Raw genomic sequence first — 25,120 nt, 5'->3', positions numbered from 1 at the left:
CTACACCAAAATAAACTATAAGCATTTCACAAGCGTCAACCAAATTACTTTTTAAGCTTGTGCGCTAAGATGGGAAACAAGTGTGTAAAATTGCAGCTGAGTCAAAACTGAACCCCAAGCCTCATTCTCAGCATAAACACTGCACGGGTGCTGTTCAGGGCCAGATAAGTCACATTTGCCTGAGTTGATAAGTGCAACAGTCCGTTTACTTCCAGTTTACTTAAATGGCTAAAACAGCACAAGAAGTAGTCCCCTCGAGCCCTGACCCCACAATTATGTGAGAACTCCAACCAAACTGAATGTACCTACTCATCGCCATGAGGTTGCTCATGGTACGTATATTCTGGTGCCTTCAACGCTTTAGGTTGCATGTTTCATGGGTCAACAGTGATTATTTTCTTTAAAAAAAATAAAAATAAAATGGGGTTAAGTTTTAGGGTAAGGACTAGAAGACACTGCCAGCCAAGCACGCTGGATGTGACAGTACCTCCTTTCAAATTCTGTACTGTCTATGAAAGGAGACCTTCCCCCCCACCCCCCCTTATTTTTTTCGCTTTTTTTGTTTCCTCGGCAGGAGCCGCGCCGGGCGGGCCGGGGCGCCATGGCGGCCTCTTACATAAGTGCCAGCAGCCCTGGGGGAAGCGCCGTTCCCATCACGTGTGCGGGAGCCGCTTTTCCTCGCCGAAAATCTGGGGCTCGGGCTGCGCCCACCCGGCCCCGCTGCTTTGTTATCGCTATTATCATCGCTGTAGTTATTATTGTTGTAGTTGTTATTGCTGTTGTTGTTGCTGTCAGTGATAACGGCGGCCTGCAGCCGCACCCCGCGCTGGGGCGACCCCGGGCCCCGCGCCCCCCATGCCCGAGGCCCCGTCCCCCCCACGGCTTCTCGCCGGGCGCCCCCCGAGCCCGCAGCGCGCAGCCCGCAGCCCTCGGGCCCGCACCCCGAGGCCGGGCCGGGGCCTGTCGGCCGCGGGAGGCCGCGGGCGGGGAGGCTCGCCATGGAGGGGCCGGGCCGGGCCGGGCCGGGCCGGGCCGGGCCGGGGGGCAGGCAGCGGGGTCCCCGGGGCCGCCGCTCCGCTCGGGGGGCGCCGGGCTCGGCCCGGCGGCGGAGGCGGCGGCAGGAGGAGCCGCGGGGAGCGGAGCGCGGCCGCGCCGCCTCGCCTCGCCTCCCCCCCCGCCTCGCCCGGCGGAGGCCCCCGGCCCGCCCGGCGGCCCCGTCCCCGGCGGGCGGCCGTCCCGAGGCGGCGGGGCGGCGGCGGGCGGCGGCGTCGCGCTGCCTTCCGCCTTTTCCTGGGTCTCTCTCGGGCAGTGACGTGACGTGCTGACGGCGGGCCCGGCCCGGCCCGGGGAGCTTGGCCGCTTCCACTCAGCTCCGAGCTCGGCCCCTCCCTCCCCTCCCGCCCGCCCGCCCCGCCGCAGCCGCCGCCGCCGCCGCTGCCGCTGCTGCCGCCGCCGCGCTCGGCCCACTCGCGCCGAGAGAGGCCGCGCCGCGCCCAGCGCCGCCGCCCGCCACCCGCACGGTAAGCAGCCCGCGGCCCGGCCCCGCCGCCCGGCCCGGCCCGGGCCTTCCCCTGCCCGCAGCAGGCCGCGGCGCAGGCCCCGAGGAGGCCGCAGGTAGGCCGCGACAGGGCTCCGGCAACCGAGCGGGCCGCAGGGCCCCGGCCGCCGGGCTCCGGGCGCCCGGCGCGGCCCCGGGAGCGGGGGGGCGGCGGCGCGAGGGCGGCGGAAGCGGCGGGGGGCGGCCGCGGGCCCGGGGGGAGGCGGGCGAGGTGGGTGCCGGGCCCCGGGCCCGGCCGAGGGGGGCTCGGAGAGCGGCTGGAGGAGGAGACAAAATGGCGGCCGCGCGGGGGGGGGGGAGGCGGAGGGCGCCGGGCGCCATCTTGAATTAATCGCTCGCCACAGCCCGCGCCTGGCGCAGGCCGGGCCGGGCCGGAGGGGGGAGCCCCTGGCCCCGCTCGTCGCGGCGCCGGGCCGCGGGCTCCGCCGAGGGACAGCCGCCGGGCTGCCCACCCCCGCCGCCCCCCCGCTCCTCCGCCTCTGCCTCCTCGCGGCGGAGCTCGGCGCTTTCAGGCCCGCGGCGGCTGCCTGCGCTGCAGCGCCGGGGCTCCCGGCCGGGACGGCGCCCGCCGAGCTCGCTCCGCGACCGCCTGCTCCTCCGGGAGCCGACCGCAGCGGGACCGCGACGGAGGGAGGGCGGGCGGCAGCCTTCGGTGCCCCTCGCCCCGCGAGAAGGCGCCTCCGGAGCACCCCCGGGTGCCCGCCTGGCCTCCTCAGTGCTGGCTGTCCCTCAGCTGCAGGGCGGGAAGGAGTTTCTGAGGGGCTCCCGGGGCCGGTTATTCCCTAATTTAGGTTTTGTCGAGCTGTAGCTTAGGCGTCACCCGATGCCCAGCATCTCTATGAAATCTGGAGAAGGCCTATTTTCTTTTTTTTCTAACCAGTTTCTGCGAATACCCACGCCACTGAACTACAACAAAGAGAAAAAAAAAGACTTGATTTTTTTTTATCGCTTTTCCCAAATCGCAGTGAAACCAGCAGTGCGGATCCTCCTGCCAAAACGGAGGGAGACGCGTAAAGAAATAAACGGCTAACTGATCACACCGTCGCATTTGTAACATTGTTTTTATTCTTCCATTTATTCACCCGATAATGGTGGGGGTCATTTCCAAGATGAGGGCCAGGCGATGCAGAAGGATAATTTTTAACCTTTCACGTGTGTGTGATTGAGAGCGTGTGTGTACACTGCATTCTCCAGAAGTGGGTCATGTAGGGAGAGTTATGACACTGCAGCAGTGATGGAGGCTGAACCCACAGCAGCCTCGCTCATAACCACCACAAAGCTTCGGGTAGCTCGAGGCTCCAGCCCAGTTGGGACATACGAGGCGTGCTGCAATTCTTAATGTGGTGTAGCAAAGCATGATGGGGGGCTCGGCTGTAGCTGTGCTCTTCGGTGTTTTTAGTGGAGGTAGGGGCTGGGGCTGCTGGGCGAAAATGGGAAATTTCACTGTTCTTTGCCTTTTTCTGGGATGGGTGAGAGTTTGCTGTGCGGGTACTTGTTTTTTGCCTCTGATTGCAAATGAACACATACACTGTTCTTTCTTTAGGCAGGGGGAGTATATTTCTGTGTCAAAAGGATGGCTTTTCTGTGGTTTCCCCTTTTTTCATTTCTTCCCCCCCCCCCCCCTTTTTTGTGAGAAAGCAGAAAAAGTGATAATTTCTGTGGCATATTAAAGAAAGATTTTTCTCTTAAGTAACTATTTTTAAAGTTGCTCTCTCTTTAAAATGTAACAGCTCATCCGTTTCTTCTTATTTCATCTTGATTACCTTGCTAGGCCTATTAAGTCAAGGATATTTGTGTGGCAAGACTGTTTCCAATGTCTGCATTGCTTTTCTTGACTGATTGTACTCAAGATCAAATTTATGGAAAATACCCTATTTTATTTTAGGAGGTTGCACTATTGCTAATGGCTTAATACTATTTCTTCCACAAATACATGCATACATATATATATATATATATATATATATATTTGTCCTTCCACTTAAAAATATTGCCTTGACGTTCATGAAATCAAAACCAGCCAAGTCCCTGAATAAATACATAAAAATCAATTTGTAAGAGCTACCTTTACAAATTGAATTGGGTGTATTTCAGGGTTGTATTAATTTTAAATCCACGTGAAGCTGACAGACCCAAGCCAAGTAAAAGATGTAGGTGCTTAGTTCTTTGCAGAGATAAGAAACTCAGGGGACCGGTGCCTTGGCTTTTCCCATTCTAGTGGCAGTTAGAAGAGCAGTTCCCGAATTACAGTGATTTGAACAAAGAGCCATGTAGATTTGGCCACTGAGAAAGGACTAAGCGTAGTCCTTCTGGGCACCTGCTTCTCTTCAAGAGTTTCGGTTCCCAAACGAGAACTGGAAATTGCTTCTGTCTGCTTCATTGCCAGAACCTGCTCCTGAGGTAAGTGTCCACTGGAATATTTTGGAAGAACCGAGAGGAGTTTCTGCCCTTCTTGAAATCTTGCAGGAAAACAAACTGCTGCTATTGCTTCTTAACCTCATGATATCACAGAGCCTAGGGCGCTTGCCAAGGATTTTGAAGATGTTTTGTGAGAAGTGAGAAGCTTTGGTGTTTCTTGAGTTGCAGAAGAGTGGCTTCATCGCAGAGCTCCTGGCTGGTGCAGAGCCACTGGGGATAACTTCCTTTGTGTGGCTGAATCTGGGGCCGCTGTGCTGGTCCACTGATCAGAAGAGCAAGCAGGAAGAGATACAGTGTTTTCTCATCTGCTGTTTAGAAAGTTCAAACCCTGAAATGCTTTCAGGAAATGTTTAGAGATTATTTTTTTCCATCCACAGACAAATGCCCTAATGCATTCTTAGACTGCGGATTTTGATTTAGGCACCTTTATCAATTTAAACAGTTTACTTAAATTGTTCTTTAAATGCCTGCCTCTTTTGGTCTTCTTCCCAAATTATATTTCTGTATGAGGGAGGGGGTCTGTGCCCTAGTGGAGCAGTTTTACGGCTCTGCACATGTGTAGAGCTTTGTGTACGTGGTTTTTTTGGCTGGAACTGGGTACAAAAGTTCATTATGAGAAACCTTATTTAGCAAGAAACTCATTCAGATTTTTTTTTCTTTTCCTTCTTTTGAATAAGTACCAAAGCATAAATCTGTGGCCTTTTAAAGACTCAGTCTTGAAAACTCACTTGCCTGGGAAGCTTCTCCAGTAATTTTTGGAGAACATGAGCCTTCGTTTTGCATAACATTATGCCCCTGTTGGTGAAAAGAGCTGGCTAATACAGAAGAGACCATGGTGGTATGCAGAATATGCAGTTGAAGGTCTGCTGGGCTGTCTCTGCTGGTGGCAGTGTCTTTATGAAGTTGCACCATCACGAGCACCACAGAGACTTGCTGGTGTTAGCAGCTGGCGCCTGGAATCTGGGCAGCAGCGAAGAAATGGTGTCAGTGGGCTCCTTCTGGAAGCTGGGACATAGTGGTGGCAGCCTCTGGGTCTCACGGAGGAAGAGAGAGACAAAAGGAAGACGAGGGAGAGCCTCAGTAATAGGGAGAGTGAGGAATTTGGGGAGAGGTTAGGGTAGAGAAAGTGCATGCATGAATCATAAGAAGTAGGAATTTGTGGTGGCGTGCTGGTCAGGTAGGTGATGAAAGCAGGAAACAGAGAAAACGAATGCCAGTTCCTCCAGTGGCTCGTGGTGAACTGACACTTCAAGCTGGTTGGGTTCCAGCTGATCAGAGGCCAACATGTATGATAATACAGTCCTCAAAAGCACAGTCAGAAAGAGCGTCCTGACTTTTCCCAGGAACCTGGACAGCGAGCGCTAGCTTCTGATGTGGGCCTGAGGAGAGGGGCGGTGTGTTTCCACCAACCCTTAGTCAGTCCCCCCAGTCTCCCCCAAAAAATCTGTGAAACACAGGTATAATCTTAGCTACAAATTTTGGAGTAGCATGGTCTTGTGTAAATGATGAGAGTATTTTGTAGTTGTAAGCTGGAAAGATTAAATGAGTGGGTGAGAAGGTAATGAATGTCGTACAGGTACAGAGATGCAAGAAGTTGGAGAAGGAGTAACAGAAAAGCTGAACACTGAAAACAACTCAAAAGACAACATCATTAGAAAAGAAATTTGTAATGGTTGACAAGGCGTGTACTGAATAGATAGAAGTAAACAAATTTGGGCATGAATAATTCTTGCTTAAATGACTGTATGAATCCTTCTTACTCTGTTCTTTTTTCTTTGGCCTGGCAGAAGTTGATTGCCATCAGTCAAGCTATATCTTATATCTCAGGCTAAGAAACACTTACTTTCTGCTCTTAATCCTTAAAAAAAAAAAAAAAAAGGCATCTGCATGAATAGATATTCCTGTTCATAATAGTGAGAGTCTCTGGCAGAAAAGGTTGACATCCAGAATAATCGCAAGGTGATTTATGTCCAGCTGGACACCACAGCGACCTGTTAGCACCACTGTCTTTAGAGTACAGGGGCCTTCCAAGTGGACGTCACACAAATATGGAAATCCTTGGAAAATTATTATACTGTGGCTGTTTTTCCTGTAGTTCAATATCTGGCTATATTTCGTGATCACTTTTTGAAAATTCACCTTCTCACACCTAAATTAGGTGGTTAACTGTGAAGAGTTGAGAAGTTGAGCTAGAAGAACGATGAAGTCTAGAAAATATTTGCTACAGATTACAGCTGTAGCTTTGCATTTTGGAGTAGGGTTTTTTTTTATTTCTTTTGTATATAGCAATTATCCCCATAAAAAATAATGCAAATGTCAGTTGACACAATTTTGAAAAGGGTATGATTCTTGTGAAAACCTTGGCCAGAATCTTAATCTTTTTTCTAGGCCTTTTATGAAGCTATCACAGACATGGGGAGATTTCTGTCACTGAAAAATGGTTAGAGGAAGGAGAATTGCTGAAGTCTGTATCGTCTGCTTGTACAGAAACTTGGGCAGAAACATAGAGCAGCAAGCTGTTTTTGCCTCTTGCTGGTTCAGCACTTAATAGCTAGTTGTCGTTAGTGCAAGGGACTAGTCCAAGTTCACCTTAGCTCACATTTTACCAAAGTAGGTTTGCCTTATCCTAATGATAATACTTTTATATAAACAGCAAAATCTAGATTGGGGTTTCAGATCTACTTGATATTTTGACTTTGTAGTATCGTTTGGTTCTTTTGTTAAGAAGATTGAAAGCCTTTATGCTTTGAAGAAAAGTTGACGTTCTGTACATAGAAACTTGGTAGAATTTGATGATTTGGTAATTTGAGAATTTGGTAATTTTTGAGAACCGGTGATATTTTAAATATAAAAACAAATAGGTACTTTGTCTTGAGGTTGGTGGTTTTTTTTAATATTCACACGCATGAGATTTGAAAACCCATGGTGTTATATTCTGGAACCAGTTTGCATTAATGATTTCAATCCCTCAAGTGGCATAGCAGTAACTTCCTCCTGACTGTCCGAGTTTATGAACACAGGGGCATCAAAAGTGGTGTGCGTTTCAGAGTGCTAGCTGCCTGCCTTTAACTTGAACCTTCTCAAGATTTGTTGTTTTGAGAACACTGTATCCCCTGCCATCCCAAAAGACTTGGGTGTGAACTTGCCTAGATGTTGTCATATATTTTTTTTCCTTTGTAAGGAAATCACATTTCCGTATCCCTTTATCAGCTTTTTCTGTGTTTTCTGTATTTCTGGTGTTTTGACAAGTGGCCTGGGATAGTCAGAGGTTACACTCCTCATACTTTGCCATGGGTGTTTGGTGGTTTAGAATAGTATTTCTTGAATCCCAAGTGGGTTTACTCTGAGTGATATCTGGGCCATCTTCAAGTCAAGAGGTGTCCTCTGTTCACTTCCATATACCCCAAGTTCCAGCTTTTCCTACAATGAGTATTGTATGGGCAGAGGCAACCTCCTTAGCATAATACTTGTGAGCTAAATAACTTTTCTTCTTTACTTTCTACAGACACTGTGACTGATGAGAGTTAAAGGCCATGGATGAAGATGGGCTTGAATTGCAGCCACATGAGCCAAATGCGTTTTTTGATCCAACAGGTCTGTCAGGAGATAACATGTAGATAAGACTGTACACATGAGATGCTGTTGACTGTAGTTTATGTTGTCTTTGTTTAAAGGTGCTATGCTACTTCAATGCTTTTTGTATAGAGTAGTCACTTGAGATTTTTGGCTGTTTTCATTACTCAGAGCAATATAAATGAGCTACCATTCTGTGAAGTAATAATTATTTGGATACTGGGGGAGATCCTAAAAACTGGTAGCCTTTTGTTCATTACGTTGTTCATCTTGTTAGTATCTACTGACAACGTGCTTTATCAGCTCCTGTTTATCTGTCTGTCTTAATTGCTTATAGGCTATTACGGTGGTTTTGCTAAATGGCTGCATAGTGTAAAAGTTGAAGTAAAATAGACGCAATTTCAATATTAACCACTTCACGTGAGTTAGTTTTACAGTTTAAACATTGTTTTAATTATGTTTTTCAGGAGCTGATGCAGCACATATGGACGGAGATCAGATTGTTGTGGAAGTACAGGAAACAGTATTTGTTTCAGATGTAGTCGACTCAGATATAACCGTACATAATTTTGTTCCTGATGATCCAGATTCTGTAGTAATCCAAGATGTCATTGAGGATGTTGTTATCGAGGATGTTCAGTGCCCAGATATTATGGAGGAGCCAGACGTATCTGAAACTGTCATTATTCCTGAACAAGTGCTGGACACAGACGTAGCTGAAGAGGTTTCTTTGGCTCATTGCACTGTCCCAGATGATGTTCTAGCTTCTGACATAACAGCAGAAGCAATGTCAATACCAGAACATGTACTGACGAGCGAGTCAATGCATGTACCTGAAGTTGGACATGTAGAACATGTAGTTCATGATAATGTTGAAGAAACAGATATTGTCACCGATACTCTGGGAACAGATGTTGTTTCTGAAGAAGTTTTGGTGGCAGACTGTGCATCAGAAGCAGTGATTGATGCCAATGGAATCCCTGTGGAACATCAAGACGAGAAGGGCAACTGTGAAGATTACCTGATGATTTCTTGTAAGTGTCTGGGTAAAGCCATCGAAATTCTTACAATACGGGTTTGGGTGATGCTTGAAATACCTGAGCGAAGGCTTACAACAGAACCAAAACCAGGTTTCTATATTTAGTGAAGTGCCAGTCTCAGAAATGTATTCAAATGGGGGTATCTTTAGGAATGTGTACCAGCTAAAAATTCTGGTGAAGCTAATGGAGAGAACTACTGGCAAATGCACGTCTGATTATAAGCTATTTCTGTAGCATTTTGTGGCGTATAAATAACAGAGTAAGAATTCCTGTAAGTATACGGCATTTACTTTACTAAGAAGTGAAAGAAAATAAATGTGACACTGTATGAAAATGCATTTTTATGCAGGTTACTAAAATTACTGCCAAGCCATTAAGAAAACCAAACGCTTACTTCATGGAAAAGGGAGCCAGAAAATTGTTTTTTTGGAAGCCTAAACGACAATTTGTTGTCTTTGTCTTGTTATTTCGCCCCCCTCATAGATACAGATGACAGTATATTTTTCTTTGCTTTTTAAGATGTTTTCTCTTCTTTTCTTGATTAAGTAAAGGACAGAGGTATGTTGCTAATAAAAAGAGTAGCTGTTGCTGCTCGTAGCTGAGAAGCAATTGTGAATATCTTAGTCTTCCCTAGAAACAGTGGCACAATTCATTCAAATCCTATTTCAGAAGGCTTAAAGTAGAGGGTGGGGAAAAAACACAGCATATTATCAATCCTTTTTCTACTGAGGATATCCATTAGTGTGAAGTGGAGCTTATTCTAAGTGTGTTACATATTTGAAGTATGTTACCTATTGTAATGTTTACTTGGTACAGCACTTGGGAACATCAGAGTGTCACTGCTGAACATTTGTTTGTCATAGAAATAGAAAAGCTTTGTTAGGCTGATTTGTTTAATTGCCATTTCAGGCACTTCAGTTTTGTCTAGCATTAAATGACTCCATTGATGAGGCATACTTTATGCTCTGCTTCAGTTACCTGTTTTTGTTCTTTTTTTTCTCATGTTTTTTCTTTTGCTTTGGACACTTCTTTTGAAATGTATGATAATTTAATTTTATATTCTGTGCTTATGGATTTTAATGTTGCTTCTCCTTACCTAGGATCACTGCATTTCTTAATTTATCATCTCTTGAGTCCCTTGCGTAACCTTGTGCAGCCATGTTTTGAGTTTATATGAGGTACAGTTAATTCTCTATTATCTGGGAAAACAATGAAATGGGATAATGCAACATATGGATAACACAAAATATTGTAAAACTAAGCTGTAGGAACATACTGAGATGAAATAGACAGAGGAGGGATCAGGGATGCTACTCCCTGAAGTGATATTTATTCAAACTAATAAATGCTCTCTGTGCAGTTTGGTACAGCTGTAACTTTCTAATTCTGGTCCCCACTTAGGTCAGATGAAAGCAGCTCAAATACCTGCAAGCACTGCAGCATAGTTAGGCAACAAAGTGGATAATCCACCCATGGAATTGAGACCTGACTGTGTAAGGGCTCTGCTGGTGATCCTTAACCTGTTTCTTATCCTTGACTGTAGCTCTTTAAAATGCTGTTGCTCCTGCTTCTCTGCTCACCCTCCCCCTGCAGGTTAGCATCCTGCAGCACGGACAGCAGCGAGGCTGCTGTCGCAGGATCCCTTCGCAAACTGTGGTCTGCGTAAATTTAAGGGAGAGGGCCGGATAGATACGCGGCCCCTTCAGCCATTGCCAGCGTAGCCTCTTGCAGAGGGATGAGGACTGAAGTTGTGGTAGACGCCATGTTGCATGATCCCTAAAAAGCCCAGCCAGCTAGGAAGTCTTCTCAGGCGTCGTACCTGCTGCCAACAGGTGGTAACTGACAGAAAACACGAGAAGGTGATTGTTCAGTTGTGCTGGGAGAGTCTCCATTTTCAGTCACGTGTTCCTGCATATGGATTTCTGCAGTTTGATACCTTATTTAGCATTAAACTCCTCCTGATAGTCTTGCAAAGTACTTTCTCTAGATTCAGGACCTTAAGCAAGCCAGCATTTAAAACGTTCATTTTATTACCAAACACGCATCTTCGTTATTTGTGTTTAAAATGTTAAATATGTGCTACAGTTCATTTGAAAGGGAAGTTCCCTATTACCACCTACTGTGTTTAAAGCCTGCATAACGAGTTCTTCTAGTTGCAAAGTCAGAGGCTAGTGCCTTCCTGTCAAGCAGAGACAGTCTTTCCAAATAGTCCCTTCGTTGTGTGGAAAATATCATCTGAATTCATTTCCATTTTTTTTGCATCAGCAGTATGTGTGTTTATTGATCTTTTCTGTTGACTGTCTCGGTTCTTCAGTTGCCCTCAGTAGTAGGTGGTTTTTAAAAGGAAGTAAAATCAACACTGGTTTTGATTTTTCCATCTTAACCTGTACGCTCATGCTCGGTTCTGGCAGAACTCCTGTGACTGCTGGGGCGGATGTTGGAGTGTACTTCTGTCTGCCATTACAGCACCCACATGTAGCTGCTTCCCAGATCTGGGACTTAGACTCTGTTCTTCAGGATGTTTTTGCCTGTCTTCTTTTATCTTGTCACTTGGAAAGCGGGCGATGACACTTCACATTCTTTCTGTGGCCATAGGCTTCTCAGCCTGTATTCTCCTGTGGAAATTAGGCAAAACCTTTTTGCTTTCTTCTTCCTATCTTTTGGCTTTATTTAAAAGTTTGCATTTTTGTTCCTGATGTGTGGAGCCTACACAGATTTTTTTTTCAAATAGGATCATTTCTGTAGTTTTATCCTGCAAATACCTGTTCTGAAATGACTAATATATATCTACTTTCTTAAATGTTGTCTTTCTGCCTCCTTTCTTGGTTTCACACTGTTTGGTCTCTTCAGTGAGTACCGTCCCTTCGAGTTCCATTCTGGGACTTTCCTTCAAGAAACTGGGTAGTTTAATGTTCCTTTTCCTGTTCAGATTTAATTTGGTTTCTACATTTCTATATCTTTGTTTCTTTTTTTTTTTTTCATTTTCAAGATACTGTTTCTTGGCACAACTTATATTATCACTTGTCATTTGAAATACCTGTTTTCATGCATACTTTGTCTTTGCCCTCAAGCTTCTTTTTGTGGTCTGTGGTGGATTTGGGACACTTAGAGCAGGGCTGAGGCGGGTATTTGTTCATTCAACAGAGAATGCGAACTGCTACTAATTAGTAGCTTGAAAAGGTTTGAAGGAGGTTTGATAAATTGGTTCTTCTTTCACGTAAGGCATAACAAGCCAGTTCATGGGGATTGCCCATAACGTTTGGTCAGGAAATGACGAATTGTGTTCTGGCTCATACTGTTCCCAAATGTTGGGTAGCAAATCTTAAGGTTTGTAAAATCATCTCTCCCTAAGTGAAACGGTAACAGTGAGATTAGCTAATGTTTAGCAAAACCAGGAAAAAACAGGACTTGCTAATGAAGGAGAGTAGTGCCATATGATGGAAACTAAGGTTTTTGCTTGTCTGATTTGTTTTCAGTTTGGCAAAATGGGATGTATCCTCTGGCAGGAACTAGTTCCATAAGACAAAGAAGTTGTACTCTGGTGTACTTGTATTAATTGAAGTAAAAACAGTGAGGCACAAAGGAGGTTTGATAAATAGAGCCTGGAGAGAGGGAAGGGTAGCCTGGCAAAGTTCAAGCTGGAGTTTTAGGAAGTTATGCGATGTTTCCAGACACAGGGGATATGCCATGTCCATACTCTTACTTTGACTGAGTTAAACATGTCTGTCCTTGTTGGACCTGAACTAACACTTTCCATTACAGGAGTCAAAACCTGGGCTACTCAAAGAGGTATAATTATAATAGTCTTTTCATAGGTCTAGATGAAACGTATCTGTCCTCGTCCTTGGATAACACAATTAAGTTGAAAGCATCGGATCTGACCAGCAAAGCCATAATGTTCTTGCCTGTGTTACTGCTATACAGTAGACTTTTAGTCAGGAAAACAAAATGTTTTTGTTTGCTCTTTTAGCGTAAGTAAATACCTCGCTCTTTTTCCCTGGAGGTTCTTAAAGATGCAGGAAATCACATTTTTCTTTCTGTGAAGCAGAACTTGTTGCTGTGCCTTCTGCTCAATCATCAGAAGGGCACCAACAGTTAGTGCAGCCAAAACTGCCCAGGCAGTCACCATGAGAGGTGAGGGAGAGGAGAGTTCCCTTGGTCTGGGAATGAGCTGGTCTCAGAGCTTGGTCCCTTGTGTGGTCTGGGGAGAGTAGAATGAGAAGGATGGGTGTTAAACACTAAGGAAATGCTCCACTGATTGCTACCCTGAGGGGCATTCCCTCTGTAATGGGAATGGCATTAAAATCAAAATAGAACAGATTTCTGTTTTCCCACAGGTTAGGAAACCTGCTTGGCCATTAAAGAAATAACTGGTCAGTAAAAATAACTTCTTTAGTGTACCAGGAATTCTTTGCAATCAAGTGAAGTACAAGTAAAATGTTTGTATCACAGATAACTGAGCAGTTTGTCTGGGGAATACAGCGTGCTTTTAATCTATTTTGGCAAAAACGGGATACTAAGCAGTGTCCTTTCTCATTAAGAATGGCTAAATAGGGTTGTTTCTTTTCTGTGCAGACAAGTATATTGGAATAGCTAGTCGGATTTTTTTTTCTAGTACTTGAAAAGTAATGGCCTCTTATAAGCTAAACTAATACTTTTAAGGTTGGTCAGGTTGGGTTTTTTTGTGTGTTTTGTAGTTTCCAAGACTCAGAATTTAAGAAAATACCAGTTGTCCATGGGTGAGATGGGTTTCTGTGGGATCCCTTGATGGCTGTGAATTTGAATGAAAAATTTGAACATCACCAGAGTTTCAGTTTCAAACACTGATCGGTCAGTTATTTATGAATCATTTTCTCTGGTTGTGAGAATGAGATATGTGGAGAATGCAGAAACATAGGGAAAGTGTTAAATAGAAATCAGGTTTCATAAATGCTGCCAGAGCATAAATGAATCAATAGAGATAAATGCTCATATATCCATAGGACAAAATACTATGGAAGTGGTGCTTTGTGTGATAGATACCCCTTTTCTTTTGCCTCATTTATCTCTTCTTTTCTCTGTTCTTCCTTTTTCTTTCCACCCCATTTTTCTTCCTGCTACCCTTTTGCTACTATACTGTGCAAATACTACTACCTTTTCAAGGACTTTATTTTTTTTCCCTTTTGTATGAGGAAAGTTGGCCTAGTGCTTCTACAAATCAATTTCATCATAATTTAATGGTGCCATTAAAGAGTATTTAAACTAGTTTTGAAAATACAGTTGGATATAGAGGGAACTCAGGGATAAACAAACTAGAAATTGTATAAGGATTTTTTTTTTAATCATGTTTAAAAGGTGACTTTGAATCTTGGAGAACTTATTTCAAAGGCTGGAGCATGTTTTTAAGATCTAGAATTCTTCTGTTGTGTGAATGTTATCAATGGATACTTCCATACATACTCTGTTTTTGTTGAAAGAAACCAGCCCGTTTCATATGGTGCGTGTAGGTTTGTTTTGTCTTTAATTGCTTCAGCCGTAATTTTCCTTCCTTGAGCCTGTTCCAGCATCAGTTGAACTTGGCGGCAGACTTCCCCTTTGGCTTCAACAGTGTAAAATCAGTCTACGCTCATTTGAAAGCCTTCCAAGTACACGTGCGTGACACTGGGAACAGCCAAGTTGAAGGAGAACAACTACATACACCTAGTGCAGGAACCAGAGCAAGTTTTCTTTTTGTCAGAGTTCCAGTGACGTTTGGCGTTTCATGCCTGTGCCAAAGAATTTATAAAAGTCTGCTCGATAACTGAATATGTGTACTGTAGAGCTATGTTAATGTGATTCAGAATAACATCTTAAGGGTTTTACTTTTGAAATACTTCGGGGTTCAGCTACAGGATGTTATGGTGTCCCTTGCCACAAAATCCTTCTTTAAATATTGTACTACTCCATACATTCTGTACAGTGGCCATTGATCGTGAACTTGGAATAAGAACATTAAAGGTTTTTCTGCTGCCGTTTTTGTGAGGAGAGGGAGACTAATTTATTTTAGTGTTCATGAATTCGTTTAATGTTGTTCATATTTCTTCATGAATAATGATGCCTCATTGAGAAATGATACTTAAGTACAGTTGCGTTTCAGCCCCAAGACAGAGCACATGCTAGCTTATCTAATTTAAAGGCTAGTTTATTGACCTCCTGGCAGGAAAGCAATTGTAATAATGTTCTGAGCTTGCATATTTTATTTTATTTTTAGGTAGATCCTCAAGTAAATAGAGGAGTTGCCGAGGTACTGAGTTATGCAAGCTGTGATGTAGTTATGAGGGTAGTTTTGTAAGTGCCAGTAGAGTGAGCATACTGCGTTATTGATTTTGTATGTGCTAGGCATGGTAGTCAAAAATGCCGCAGCATTTATTGGACAGTTCTTACACTTCTCTTTAGTATAAATTGGACACGTTGTCGTTATGAATCAAAGTTAAACGTGGCTCTGATGGAGCCATACCAGCCTCCAAAAGTAACTTAAAGAAAGAACAATAAAGTGACAGATTTCAAAAGTGTGTTGTCACATTACGAATTCTTAAATAATCTCAATACTGTGAGAAAATTCTGGAGCTTTTGGAGTTGGAAGATTCTGTAAAGGTTTTTAAATACTGGAATTGATTTTCTCAGTGCATATTTAGTATTTTTTCTTGAAAACCCAGGCTTGGTAAAATAAGACGGTGTATGTGTGTGTGCACGTGCCTATGTAGAATGTGTCTTATAAATCAGAAATGTGTTCCTTAGAAAACTGGCTGTTAGCCACGCTTACGTGGGAGGCCCAGGCAAGTTACAGCAATTCAAATTGAAGTTGGGTGTCAGAGCACTGCTGAGAGGAAGAGAACAAAATTGGAGATGATAGTCAGGAGAATGTATATGGCTACACTATAAAATGCAGTGCAAGTCCCTGTTGGTAAGGGTGCTGTGAGCAATTAATTGGGTTCACCAGTGCTGCAACGTCATGGCAGTGCTTTGAAACTGTGAGTGGATGAGAAGAGGTGGAGGTTTTTCATCTGGGTTTCCCCTCTAGTCAGTAGAAAAAAGCACTAATAACATCACCTTGCAAGGAACCAGGTTGGCCTGGCAGAAATAGTACCACTTGCACTAGAGACGGGGTTCAAGAACAGATACTGCTTTTGAAAAGAAGCAGATAATGTCTTGTTAGATGTGAAGGAGAAAGCACCTAAAACTGAGAACAAGTAAAATGATGCCACAGAGTAAGTACTAACGTGCTGTTTCTTGCTACCACCGTCTTGCTGCAGATCACTGTTTCCCTATTAGTGTTGCCTGGTGTGGTGCTCGTGCTTCTAGTCACATTACTGCAGTGCTCCCGCACTTCCCCCTTAACTAGAAGATACGGCTTGAGTTTTATGTGTTTATTGTTGATGTCAGTGATATGAGAAAAGTATTTATGGGTAGGTTCTTTATCACAATGTAACTTCAAACTGCTTCCAACTTTGAGTAATAAAGTAATAAAGTCTTTCATGAGTCTGTCTGTATATGACTGGGTAATTGTAATAACTTGTTTTTGTAGTGGATGATGCTGGTAAGATAGAACACGAAGGTTCTGCTGAAATTACCATGGAGGCAGAGTCAGAAAGCGGCTCTTGTAAAGTGGATGGCATTTGTCCAGAAGTCATCAAGGTCTATATATTCAAAGCAGATCCTGGAGAAGATGATTTAGGTAAGACGTGCTCATTTTAGAATACTCCAACCTGATACTTGAAATCTTGCATAAGTAGAGATAGTGGTTTCTCTCAAGGTATCTGTAAGGAGCTGTGGGTCTAAACGCTCAAGATTTGCAACCTTTTGGTTTTTGCAATTTAGAATAGAATTTGAACAAAATGTATTAAAATACTTTGTTCTGGTTTTCCTAATTAGGGGGCACGGTAGATGTTGTCGAGAGTGAGCCAGAAAATGATCACGCAGTTGGCTTACTTGATCAAAATAGCAGTATTCGTATTCCAAGGGAGAAAATGGTTTACATGACTGTAAATGATTCTCAGCACGAAGACGAAGATTTAAGTAAGTAGGTGGCTTTCATTTGGGAACGGGGATTTTCACTTTCAACAGTACAGTGTTCTTACTAATTTTTTCTTGATTTCTTTTTTTCTTAGATGTTGCGGAAATAGCTGATGAGGTTTATATGGAAGTGATTGTAGGAGAGGAGGATGCAGCAGTGGCCCATGAACAGCAAATTGATGACAACGAAATTAAAACTTTCATGCCCATAGCATGGGCAGCAGCTTATGGTAAGTAACATTCAAAGAATTCTTCCTGGCAACACTACAGCAAAGTGTCGGGCTTTGGTTTTGGAGGGTAGAGGAGTATCTGTGCTTTTTGTGCTTGTGCTTCTTGTTTGAGAATGGTTTCTTGGCATAATGAGCCTTAAAATTAAAAAGAGAAGAGGGGAGAAGCTGTAAAGCAGGCTTCTTTTTATTGCTATTTTAATAGGCATTTTCCTTCATATTGTCAAGATGTGGAAGGGGAGATACACAAGAATTCAGCTGAAAAATTGCATCTCAAGTACATTTGTCCTTCACAGTTTCAGGACACAGGAAGTGTTGGCTAGGGAATAGAGCTGAATATTTTTATTTGGAAAGGAAAAAGCAGATGGGAATATGTAGGATTCAGTGTAACAGTGAAAAGCAACACTGGCCTCTAGCTTGATTTAAGTGTTTTCTAGGAGGAACATATACATATGAGATTTCACTGATGGAAATAACTAATTAATGAAAAATAAGCTGGAGGGATAGATCTCAACATTATAGAAGAACCTAGAGAATATTTCTAGCATGCAGAACTGTTTTTTGTGAGCATTAGTATCTGGGCACCAACTGGTGCACAAACTGATTTCCAAAACTTACATAAGCTTAAAAACTTACATAAGCTGGTAGAGCAAAATCTCATCTTAGAAATGTTTCTGTGTTGCCCCCATCCTCCAAAGCATACTTTGAGTAAGTGAAGCAGAAGAAATACTGGAGTGGGGGACAAAACTCAGGCTATGTGTCTGTGTGATGTGAATTTTGGTAACGGTGCCAGTGAACAAATGACAGGGAAGTGCTGAGAATGCATCATGGGTCTCAAATCATAGACATAAGTCAAGGGAGGGCAAGATCTCAAGGAGTAGTGTGTGTTGAAAGTTGCTTAGGGGATGGATATTAACACCCAGAGCCTTGCCTTTGGCCATATACTGGTGAGCATAGCTTCAGTGTAGAGGAAAGGACAGAAGCCAGGTTGAGTGGGAACACAAAATTAAATTAAGAGAACAGTTGTAGACAGAGCGTTCAGTGACTGTGGAGAAGGAGGATAAAATGGAGCAGACTACTAAGAACAAAGAGGTGGAATTGCAAGTGGAATTTAAGAATGTGGGAAACAGTAGAGTGCTCCTGTTATCAGAAGTAAGCAACCTACCATGCAGCATGAGAGATGGTGGGGGAGGGAAGAAATAATGAAGCAATGAAGGCATGATAATGGCAGAAGTTTGACAGAGGTTTGTTATTTGCACTTCTCAGAACTCTCCTGCACTTCAAGAGGTATTAAAGGCTGATAACAAATGGGATCTTAAATGTTGGATGTGTTTTGTTGCTATATTGTAGCAAAGCCCCATTCCACTGTGCTTTATATTCCAGCAAGTTCTGCCATTTTATTCCAGTATTAGAAAATGTTTCAGGCCTGTTCTGTGTTACACTTAGAAGGACTCTTCATGCATCTGTTGCAAATTGTAACTGCTCTGTGTAAGATGTGAAATTTCTTTTTGTTTTCAACATTTATGTCACTCACCATGTTTACTGTTCAACACTTGAGCTAGCACGTAGATCAGAATCTCCAGGCTCTGCACATGTCTGTTCCTGGCTCTGACTCTTCTTATATTCAAGCATGAATATTCATTCACAGCGCTCTACAAAGGGAACAGCTATTGAGCTTCTTGCGCTGTCTTCCACTTGAGTCTTCTGTCTCGTTTGTGTGCTCTTCTTTGACTAGGAGCTGTTGTCTTCTATTGATTCAAGTAAATACTTGTCCACAACATTTGTTGTTAAAATTTACTTAGGCTCTTAAACCACTAATGTTAAACTAATTGCCAGTAAGTACCTTCCCAAGTATATGCATATATTTACTTGGAATTCTTGTGTTTGTTTTATGTCCTGTGATACCATTTGTGTATTAAACACAAAGCTCTGTGGGGTGGTAAAGATTGTTTCCTTCTTTGTGTTAGACAATACCAAGCATGTTCTTTGTTATCAGAGGAAATAATTTGTGTTAAAATTTTAGGTGTGCAAATAGTATGTAGTGTATAGTATTTGTGTGCGAGTTTATGGGCTGTTGAGAAGAACTCATTGATCACGGTTCCTGTTTTGAAATTTGGTGTGTGAGGAGCTTTGGTAAGGGGAATTCAGATGTCCAGAAGCAACTGAGAGCACACAGGAATGTATTCAGGGCTGAGAAGACCATCAGGCACCAGAAATATTGTGACATTTTTGTTTAGTGATGTTAGACACTTTGGGCACAATTGTCAATCAAAGGAAGGCAAAAAGTGCTGCACTTAAACTCTTTGTGAAATAGAAAACCCATTTACTCCTAAAAATTGTGTACTCCTGTAAATTATTTTTACAAAGCCAAGGCTTCAGGGTTCGTAATACCAATTATTTGGAATTATAACAAAATCATAAGTTCCATACAGAGCAGTTTTTTGACTCATCCTGTATGTTGTTATGGTTTGATTAAATGTCAAGGCAATTGTTTATCGGTTTTTTAATTATCATTGTAGAGTTTGTTGCTCAAATAATCTCCATTGTGATGACAGGGGGTAACTTTTTAACTTATCTTGTTAGGTAATAATAGTGATGGCATTGAAAGTCGGAATGGCACTGCAAGTGCTCTTTTGCACATAGATGAGTCAGCTGGACTTGGGAGACTGGCTAAGCAAAAACCAAAGAAGAAAAGGAGGCCTGAGTCTAGGCAGTATCAAACAGGTGAGTAGTAGCTGTCTGCGTTCTCATTCATGTAGGTACTTACCCATAAACAAATGTGGTTTGCTGAGAGGGTGTGCAATTTATTTTAAAAAAATATTTTGCAGATGACTTTGTTGGCAACACTTCTACATCATAGATGTGTGTAAAAATTCAAAAAAAAATTAAATATAGTTGGTGTGGATTGTGGGTTTAGGGTTGTTTTTGCTGTTTGCTTCTTAGGGAAACTATGTCAAGGGACAAGAAAAACCCAGTGTCACAGCAAAAGGTTAAAAACTGTTAAACTTGACTTGCTACACTAATTTTAATGTTTGTTTAATGTAACTTTTTTAAAGGTAAGGTTAGACAGATGAACAGCACTCTGTAATAGTACTTAAAAAAAACTTTTTGTCTTTACTGAATTACACAGAACAATATATTTCATTACACCAGCTCAACTAGTGACTGGAAAATCTGAATGTTATATGTTTACATTAGCCAATGTAAATTCTATGCCCTTTCGTGTTTTAATTGTGAAACAGATTGTCTCGATGTTCACTCCAGTGTTCTTGCTTGCATCCGTAAGAACAGATACGCTGTTTTAGCATTATTTGGTTTCTGCTATTACTGTGTTATGGTCTGAAGGATTTATTTGGTCTGATAAAGTTGAAAAAACACGTGATTTTTTTTTTTAATAGCCCTGTTTTAAATTATACTAAAAGTTTCTTTCCAAATCATGACTTAACTGTAGGAGTTCTGTTTTGTCTAGCTCTGAACTAGTAAACCTGGCAAATTTTAATTTTAAAGTTTGCTTTTTCTATTTCCAGCTACCTACTCAGTTCTCCTAAAACATTTTTGGATAAGAGAGCTTTTTAGCATGCCTAGACAAATTCAGGATAAACAAAACAGGCTGATGGATCAGTGCAAACAAGTTCCAAGGCTTTGAGGTGTCTGTGTGTGAAATGTGTTCTCATTGATGCCTGCTTGATACCTCTTCAGATTGTAACTGTGACAGATGGCACAAGAAGGAGGTGTTAGTTTTGGGGACATGTGAATTGTAGTCAGTGATAGGTGATTAAACTGCCAAATCAAACTTGGTCTGCAGATTCATGGAAAGGCAGAGATGATGATGTGGTATGCTTACTATATATAATACTCAACAAGCATTCTTTGTGCTAGCATAGGTTTCTGCATGAATTCGTTGCGTGAACTCAGAATTCTTTAAAGTAGAATTACTTGAGGTGAAGAACAGTTGGGTGACGCTTTGGTTGTCTCTATCTAAAATCAGTATTTTCTTTCTCCTGATGATGATGATAAATCTAAATACTAATTCTCTTCATTTTTTCTACCTAGCCCAGTGACAAGCTTGGTTATTACATAGTATAGTGTGCGTGTCTGACTTGATCTCATGTAGCAATTCAGCTTAGAGTTAAGGTTGAAATAAAAAATTCACTGAAGTATAATATTGATGAAAGTGGGGTTTTTTTGTTTGTTTTCCAGCAATAATCATTGGCCCCGATGGTCATCCATTGACAGTCTACCCCTGTATGATTTGTGGAAAGAAGTTCAAGTCTAGAGGTTTCTTGAAAAGGCACATGAAAAACCACCCGGAGCACCTTCTTACTAAGAAAAAATACAGATGCACAGACTGTGATTACACTACGAATAAGAAAATAAGTTTACATAACCACTTGGAGAGTCATAAGCTGACCAACAAAACAGAAAAGCTTATTGAGCGTGATGAGTGTGGGAAAAGCTTCTCTCACGCAGGAGCTTTATTTACACACAAGATGGTGCACAGGGACAAAGGAGTCAATAAAATGCACAAGTGCAAATTCTGCGACTATGAGACAGCAGAACAAGGATTACTGAATCATCACCTTCTAGCTGTCCACAGCAAGAACTTTCCTCACATTTGCGTAGAGTGTGGCAAGGGATTTCGTCATCCGTCAGAGCTCAAGAAGCACATGCGAATCCACACTGGTGAAAAACCCTACCAGTGCCAATATTGTGAATACCGATCTGCCGACTCTTCTAACTTGAAAACTCACGTAAAGACTAAACACAGTAAGGAAACGTCGTCCAAGTGCGATATTTGTTTCCAGACTTTTACAGATACCAAAGAGCTACAGCAGCATACACTTATGCATCAAGAAAGTAAAACACATCAGTGTTTGCATTGTGACCATAAGAGCTCAAACTCGAGTGATCTGAAACGACACATAATTTCAGTCCACACAAAAGACTATCCTCATAAGTGTGATATGTGCGATAAAGGCTTTCATAGGCCTTCGGAACTGAAAAAACACGTGGCGGCTCACAAGGGTAAAAAATTGCACCAATGCAGACATTGTGACTTTAAGATTGCAGATCCGTTTATTCTGAGTCGCCACATACTCTCAGTTCACACAAAGGATCTTCCATTCAGGTGCAAGAGATGTAGAAAGGGCTTTAGGCAACAAAATGAGCTGAAAAAACACATGAAAACACACAGTGGCAGGAAAGTTTATCAATGTGAGTACTGTGAGTATAGCACTACAGACGCCTCAGGCTTCAAACGGCATGTTATTTCCATTCATACAAAAGACTACCCTCACCGTTGTGAGTATTGCAAGAAAGGTTTCCGAAGGCCTTCAGAGAAGAACCAGCACATTATGCGGCATCATAAAGATGTTGGGCTGCCTTAAAGTCTCTTTCACAGACTTATGGCTGGAATTGTAAAGGAATTTTGCCTTTCAGGCAGTTAGCTTATTTTAAAGCCAATCACCTGCGATCACCCACCCACAAAAACAAACAAAAAAATAACAAAAAAAACCATACTGTGCATTTGATTTGTTGCTGTATAAAAATAGGATTATTGCTTCTAGTTGACTTTTATACCTTTTGTTCAATAGCGTGTTCTGAATTCTATTCAGTTTGTTTAATAAATGAAGAAAAGATGGCAACAATAAAGTTGCATTTAATAAAGTAAACCCCGTCTCTTAATGAATTTTTCAACCGTAATGGTTTATTTAAGTATATTTATCTTACTGACCTCGTTGATACTCACAGTGTCCATGTTAATGCAGTTTTGTCGTGAATTTTAAAAATATTAAATTTCTCTTGCTAAAATTGTCAGAGGTGTGTATGAAATGGGGAATTGTGATGCTGAAGATAAAGTCACTAGGGCCCACCTAATTGTCTTGTTTTGACTATACAGACTGTGGCAAGTTAACTATTTTACGTTTAAGGAGTTACACGTCTAACTTTATTGCGGAAAACTATTCTGCGTTTTAATTCAGGTTTCAAAGATAAAATTAAAAAAAATGGTTTGGGGCATTTTTTATCTTTGACAAATTTAAAAGTATGCTCAAATATGTTTATTGTTCTGTGCTTCTTTGTCTTTGGAAGGTTTCGTGTGTTACAAATGAGTTGGTTTTTCTTTTCAATTTACTTGATGTTGGAAACATAAAATACTGTCGTTCCATTTGCAGAGTTAATAGATCACAGCTGTCTGTACGTGCCGGTAAACGTACCTCAGATGTAATGGTTTTATGTATATTAGTATTTCTTTGAAAGAACAGTTTGTGGTTCAAGTCACATTTTTATTCTGAGTTGATTTAGAATAAAATTTGAGACCAAGAGGTGCCTCGATTTTGGAAACTAGATATTTACGCTGAGAGCATCGGAGGGGGTGGAATGGAGCAGTTGCGTTCATGAAGAGTAGAGACGTTTTAATGTAGATACCCCTAACGATAGTAGCATACCCTTATGATAGTAACAGAACTGTTTCTAAATTGAATGTTTTTCCTGAGCCATTAGCAGCTGTGTTAAGCTGCTGTTTATTAATTAGTACAGTATCCAGAATTAACCCAGTTCTTTTAATCTGTTTATAAACAGCTGGGAGAACATTACAATTATTATATGCAATTTTGCCACCTGAAGTCTATTATAAAGTAGTGCTGTATCATTTGCTAATTGCAGAATAAATGTACAACGCATGAAGTCACGTACGTTAACAGCAACTGTTGGGCAAAGAACCTCATACGATTACATGCCAGCTCGTAGGACCTGGCCCTGCTCCCCTGTCTCAAGTTCCCCCTGAAGCCACTAGTTGGCTGTGGATTGCAGCTTTCGGACCCACCCGACTGACGGTCAGATGAGGATAGGTTTGTAACCAGCAGTTCCCTAATGGAAAAGGCTCAGAGCCTGTCCCGGTGCTTTCTCTCCTGTCTAGGCAGGTGACCGTCCGTCCTGTCCTGTCCAACAGGAATTGCAGTGATGATTGCAGGTTTGGGGCCATAAAGGGACAAAGGTTTCCTCTCAGATGTGCATCATCCAAACATTCTGTATTTGGTTTTGTTACTGAGCCCTGCACCGGTTTGCTCAGCCCTTCTGTTTCACTGTAAGCTTAAATACTTGTGTTTAGTTCGCTTTCACCAGTTCAGATGCCATGCCACTACCCTGCTCTGCCCTGCAATGTTTTTTCTTCCGATGCCTGCTTGCCCGTGCCCCCAGGCTCGTCTGGCGTGCGCTCGCACAGCCCTGCTAGTGACCCTCCTTTAGTGCGTACCGCGGAGATGCGCTGCTCCCTGCCTTCGCTGAAACCCATGGTGGAGCCAGTGGATTTTCTACGCGGCCGTAGCTGGCTGGCCGCTGCCTACCGGTTGCCAAATCTGATGCGTTCAAACGCAGTAGAGGTTTTCCACGCGCGTCTCACCGAGTACCCTCGTTCGACTTCTTTTCCCCCTTACGTTTCAAGCATTTTCTAACTGGAAACCTAAAATGTATACAAAATCTGCATTAATTCCCATAGCGTTGCTGAGGATTTTAGCCATTTTTAACTTTATTTTTTTAAATAAGCTGAAAGACAAAGAACACAATTTTACACGTTTTCTTTCTCTTACGTAGCTTGGAATCATACCCACGCTTTTTTTTTTTTTTTTAAAGCACAATGTTGAAACTTTTTTTTTTTAATAACTAAGGGTTTGGTCAAGTGGATTTTGTAAAATGTATTTGTCTGTATAAAGAGAAAATGAAAATATAGTTATTGTTAATGTACTGACATTAGTTACAGGTTAGTTTTAATTCTTAAATAATTTGCTTAGCAAATGCTATGAAATGGATGTTTCAGTTTAATGTTTAAAAAAGGTACAGATTTTTACAAGGACATAATATAAATTATTGTTCTGTAGAAAATACCCTGTTAAATATTGTATACGTCCTTCCCTCTGTACACTTTGTAAAAAAGACAAAAGAAAAAAACAAAATACATAGAATCATATAGGGATGTGTGACATTATTGTAATTGTGTACTTGATAATAACGTGAAAAAATAAAATCCAAAGTATTTTCCTGTTAACGTTCAGTCTATTTGATGCCAGTACTGAGACTAAGTGTTGTTCCGAGGGATACGTTCGTCCTGAAATCTGCTGCACTTTAGTTTATTTTTCGACTCCCCCACTTTTTCAGCTCATTTTGTGTAGTACTGGGGTACAAGCGATTAAAGCCTCATTTGGTGAAACGCGCGCTTACGAGCAAGTCTACGGAAGCGAAAGGCATAGGTCTTTGAAATCCGTCTTCGTGCTTGTTCT

General features: G+C 42.3%; 1 protein-coding gene across 1 annotated transcript; it reads left to right on the top strand.

Annotated features, from left to right (window-relative positions):
• Nucleotides 1-1,217: 1,217 nt before the first annotated feature.
• On the top strand, nucleotides 1,218-25,016 carry ZFX (zinc finger protein X-linked). The gene is made up of 8 exons (XM_035542204.2): nucleotides 1,218-1,520; nucleotides 7,482-7,570; nucleotides 8,017-8,583; nucleotides 16,133-16,282; nucleotides 16,480-16,623; nucleotides 16,716-16,850; nucleotides 19,431-19,571; nucleotides 21,048-25,016. Exons 2-8 carry the CDS (start codon nucleotides 7,510-7,512, stop codon nucleotides 22,232-22,234), a joined length of 2,385 nt encoding a protein of 794 aa, XP_035398097.1. The 5' UTR covers nucleotides 1,218-1,520; nucleotides 7,482-7,509; the 3' UTR covers nucleotides 22,235-25,016.
• The last annotated feature ends 104 nt before the right edge of the window (nucleotides 25,017-25,120 follow it).

The sequence above is a fragment of the Cygnus atratus genome, chromosome 1 (genome assembly GCF_013377495.2).
Source record: "Cygnus atratus isolate AKBS03 ecotype Queensland, Australia chromosome 1, CAtr_DNAZoo_HiC_assembly, whole genome shotgun sequence".
Lineage (NCBI taxonomy): Eukaryota > Metazoa > Chordata > Aves > Anseriformes > Anatidae > Cygnus > Cygnus atratus.
The sequence above is the reverse complement of the archived record's forward strand: the minus strand, read 5'-3'. Positions and strand labels throughout refer to the sequence as shown.

Coding starts and splice junctions, on each gene's coding strand:
- ZFX (XM_035542204.2), top strand. CDS start 7,510: ATGGATGAAGATGGGCTTGAATTGCAGCCACATGAGCCAAATGCGTTT. Junction 8,584..16,132: donor AGATTACCTGATGATTTCTT/GTAAGTGTCTGG, acceptor TTGTTTTTGTAG/TGGATGATGCTGGTAAGATA. Junction 16,624..16,715: donor GCACGAAGACGAAGATTTAA/GTAAGTAGGTGG, acceptor TTTTTTTCTTAG/ATGTTGCGGAAATAGCTGAT.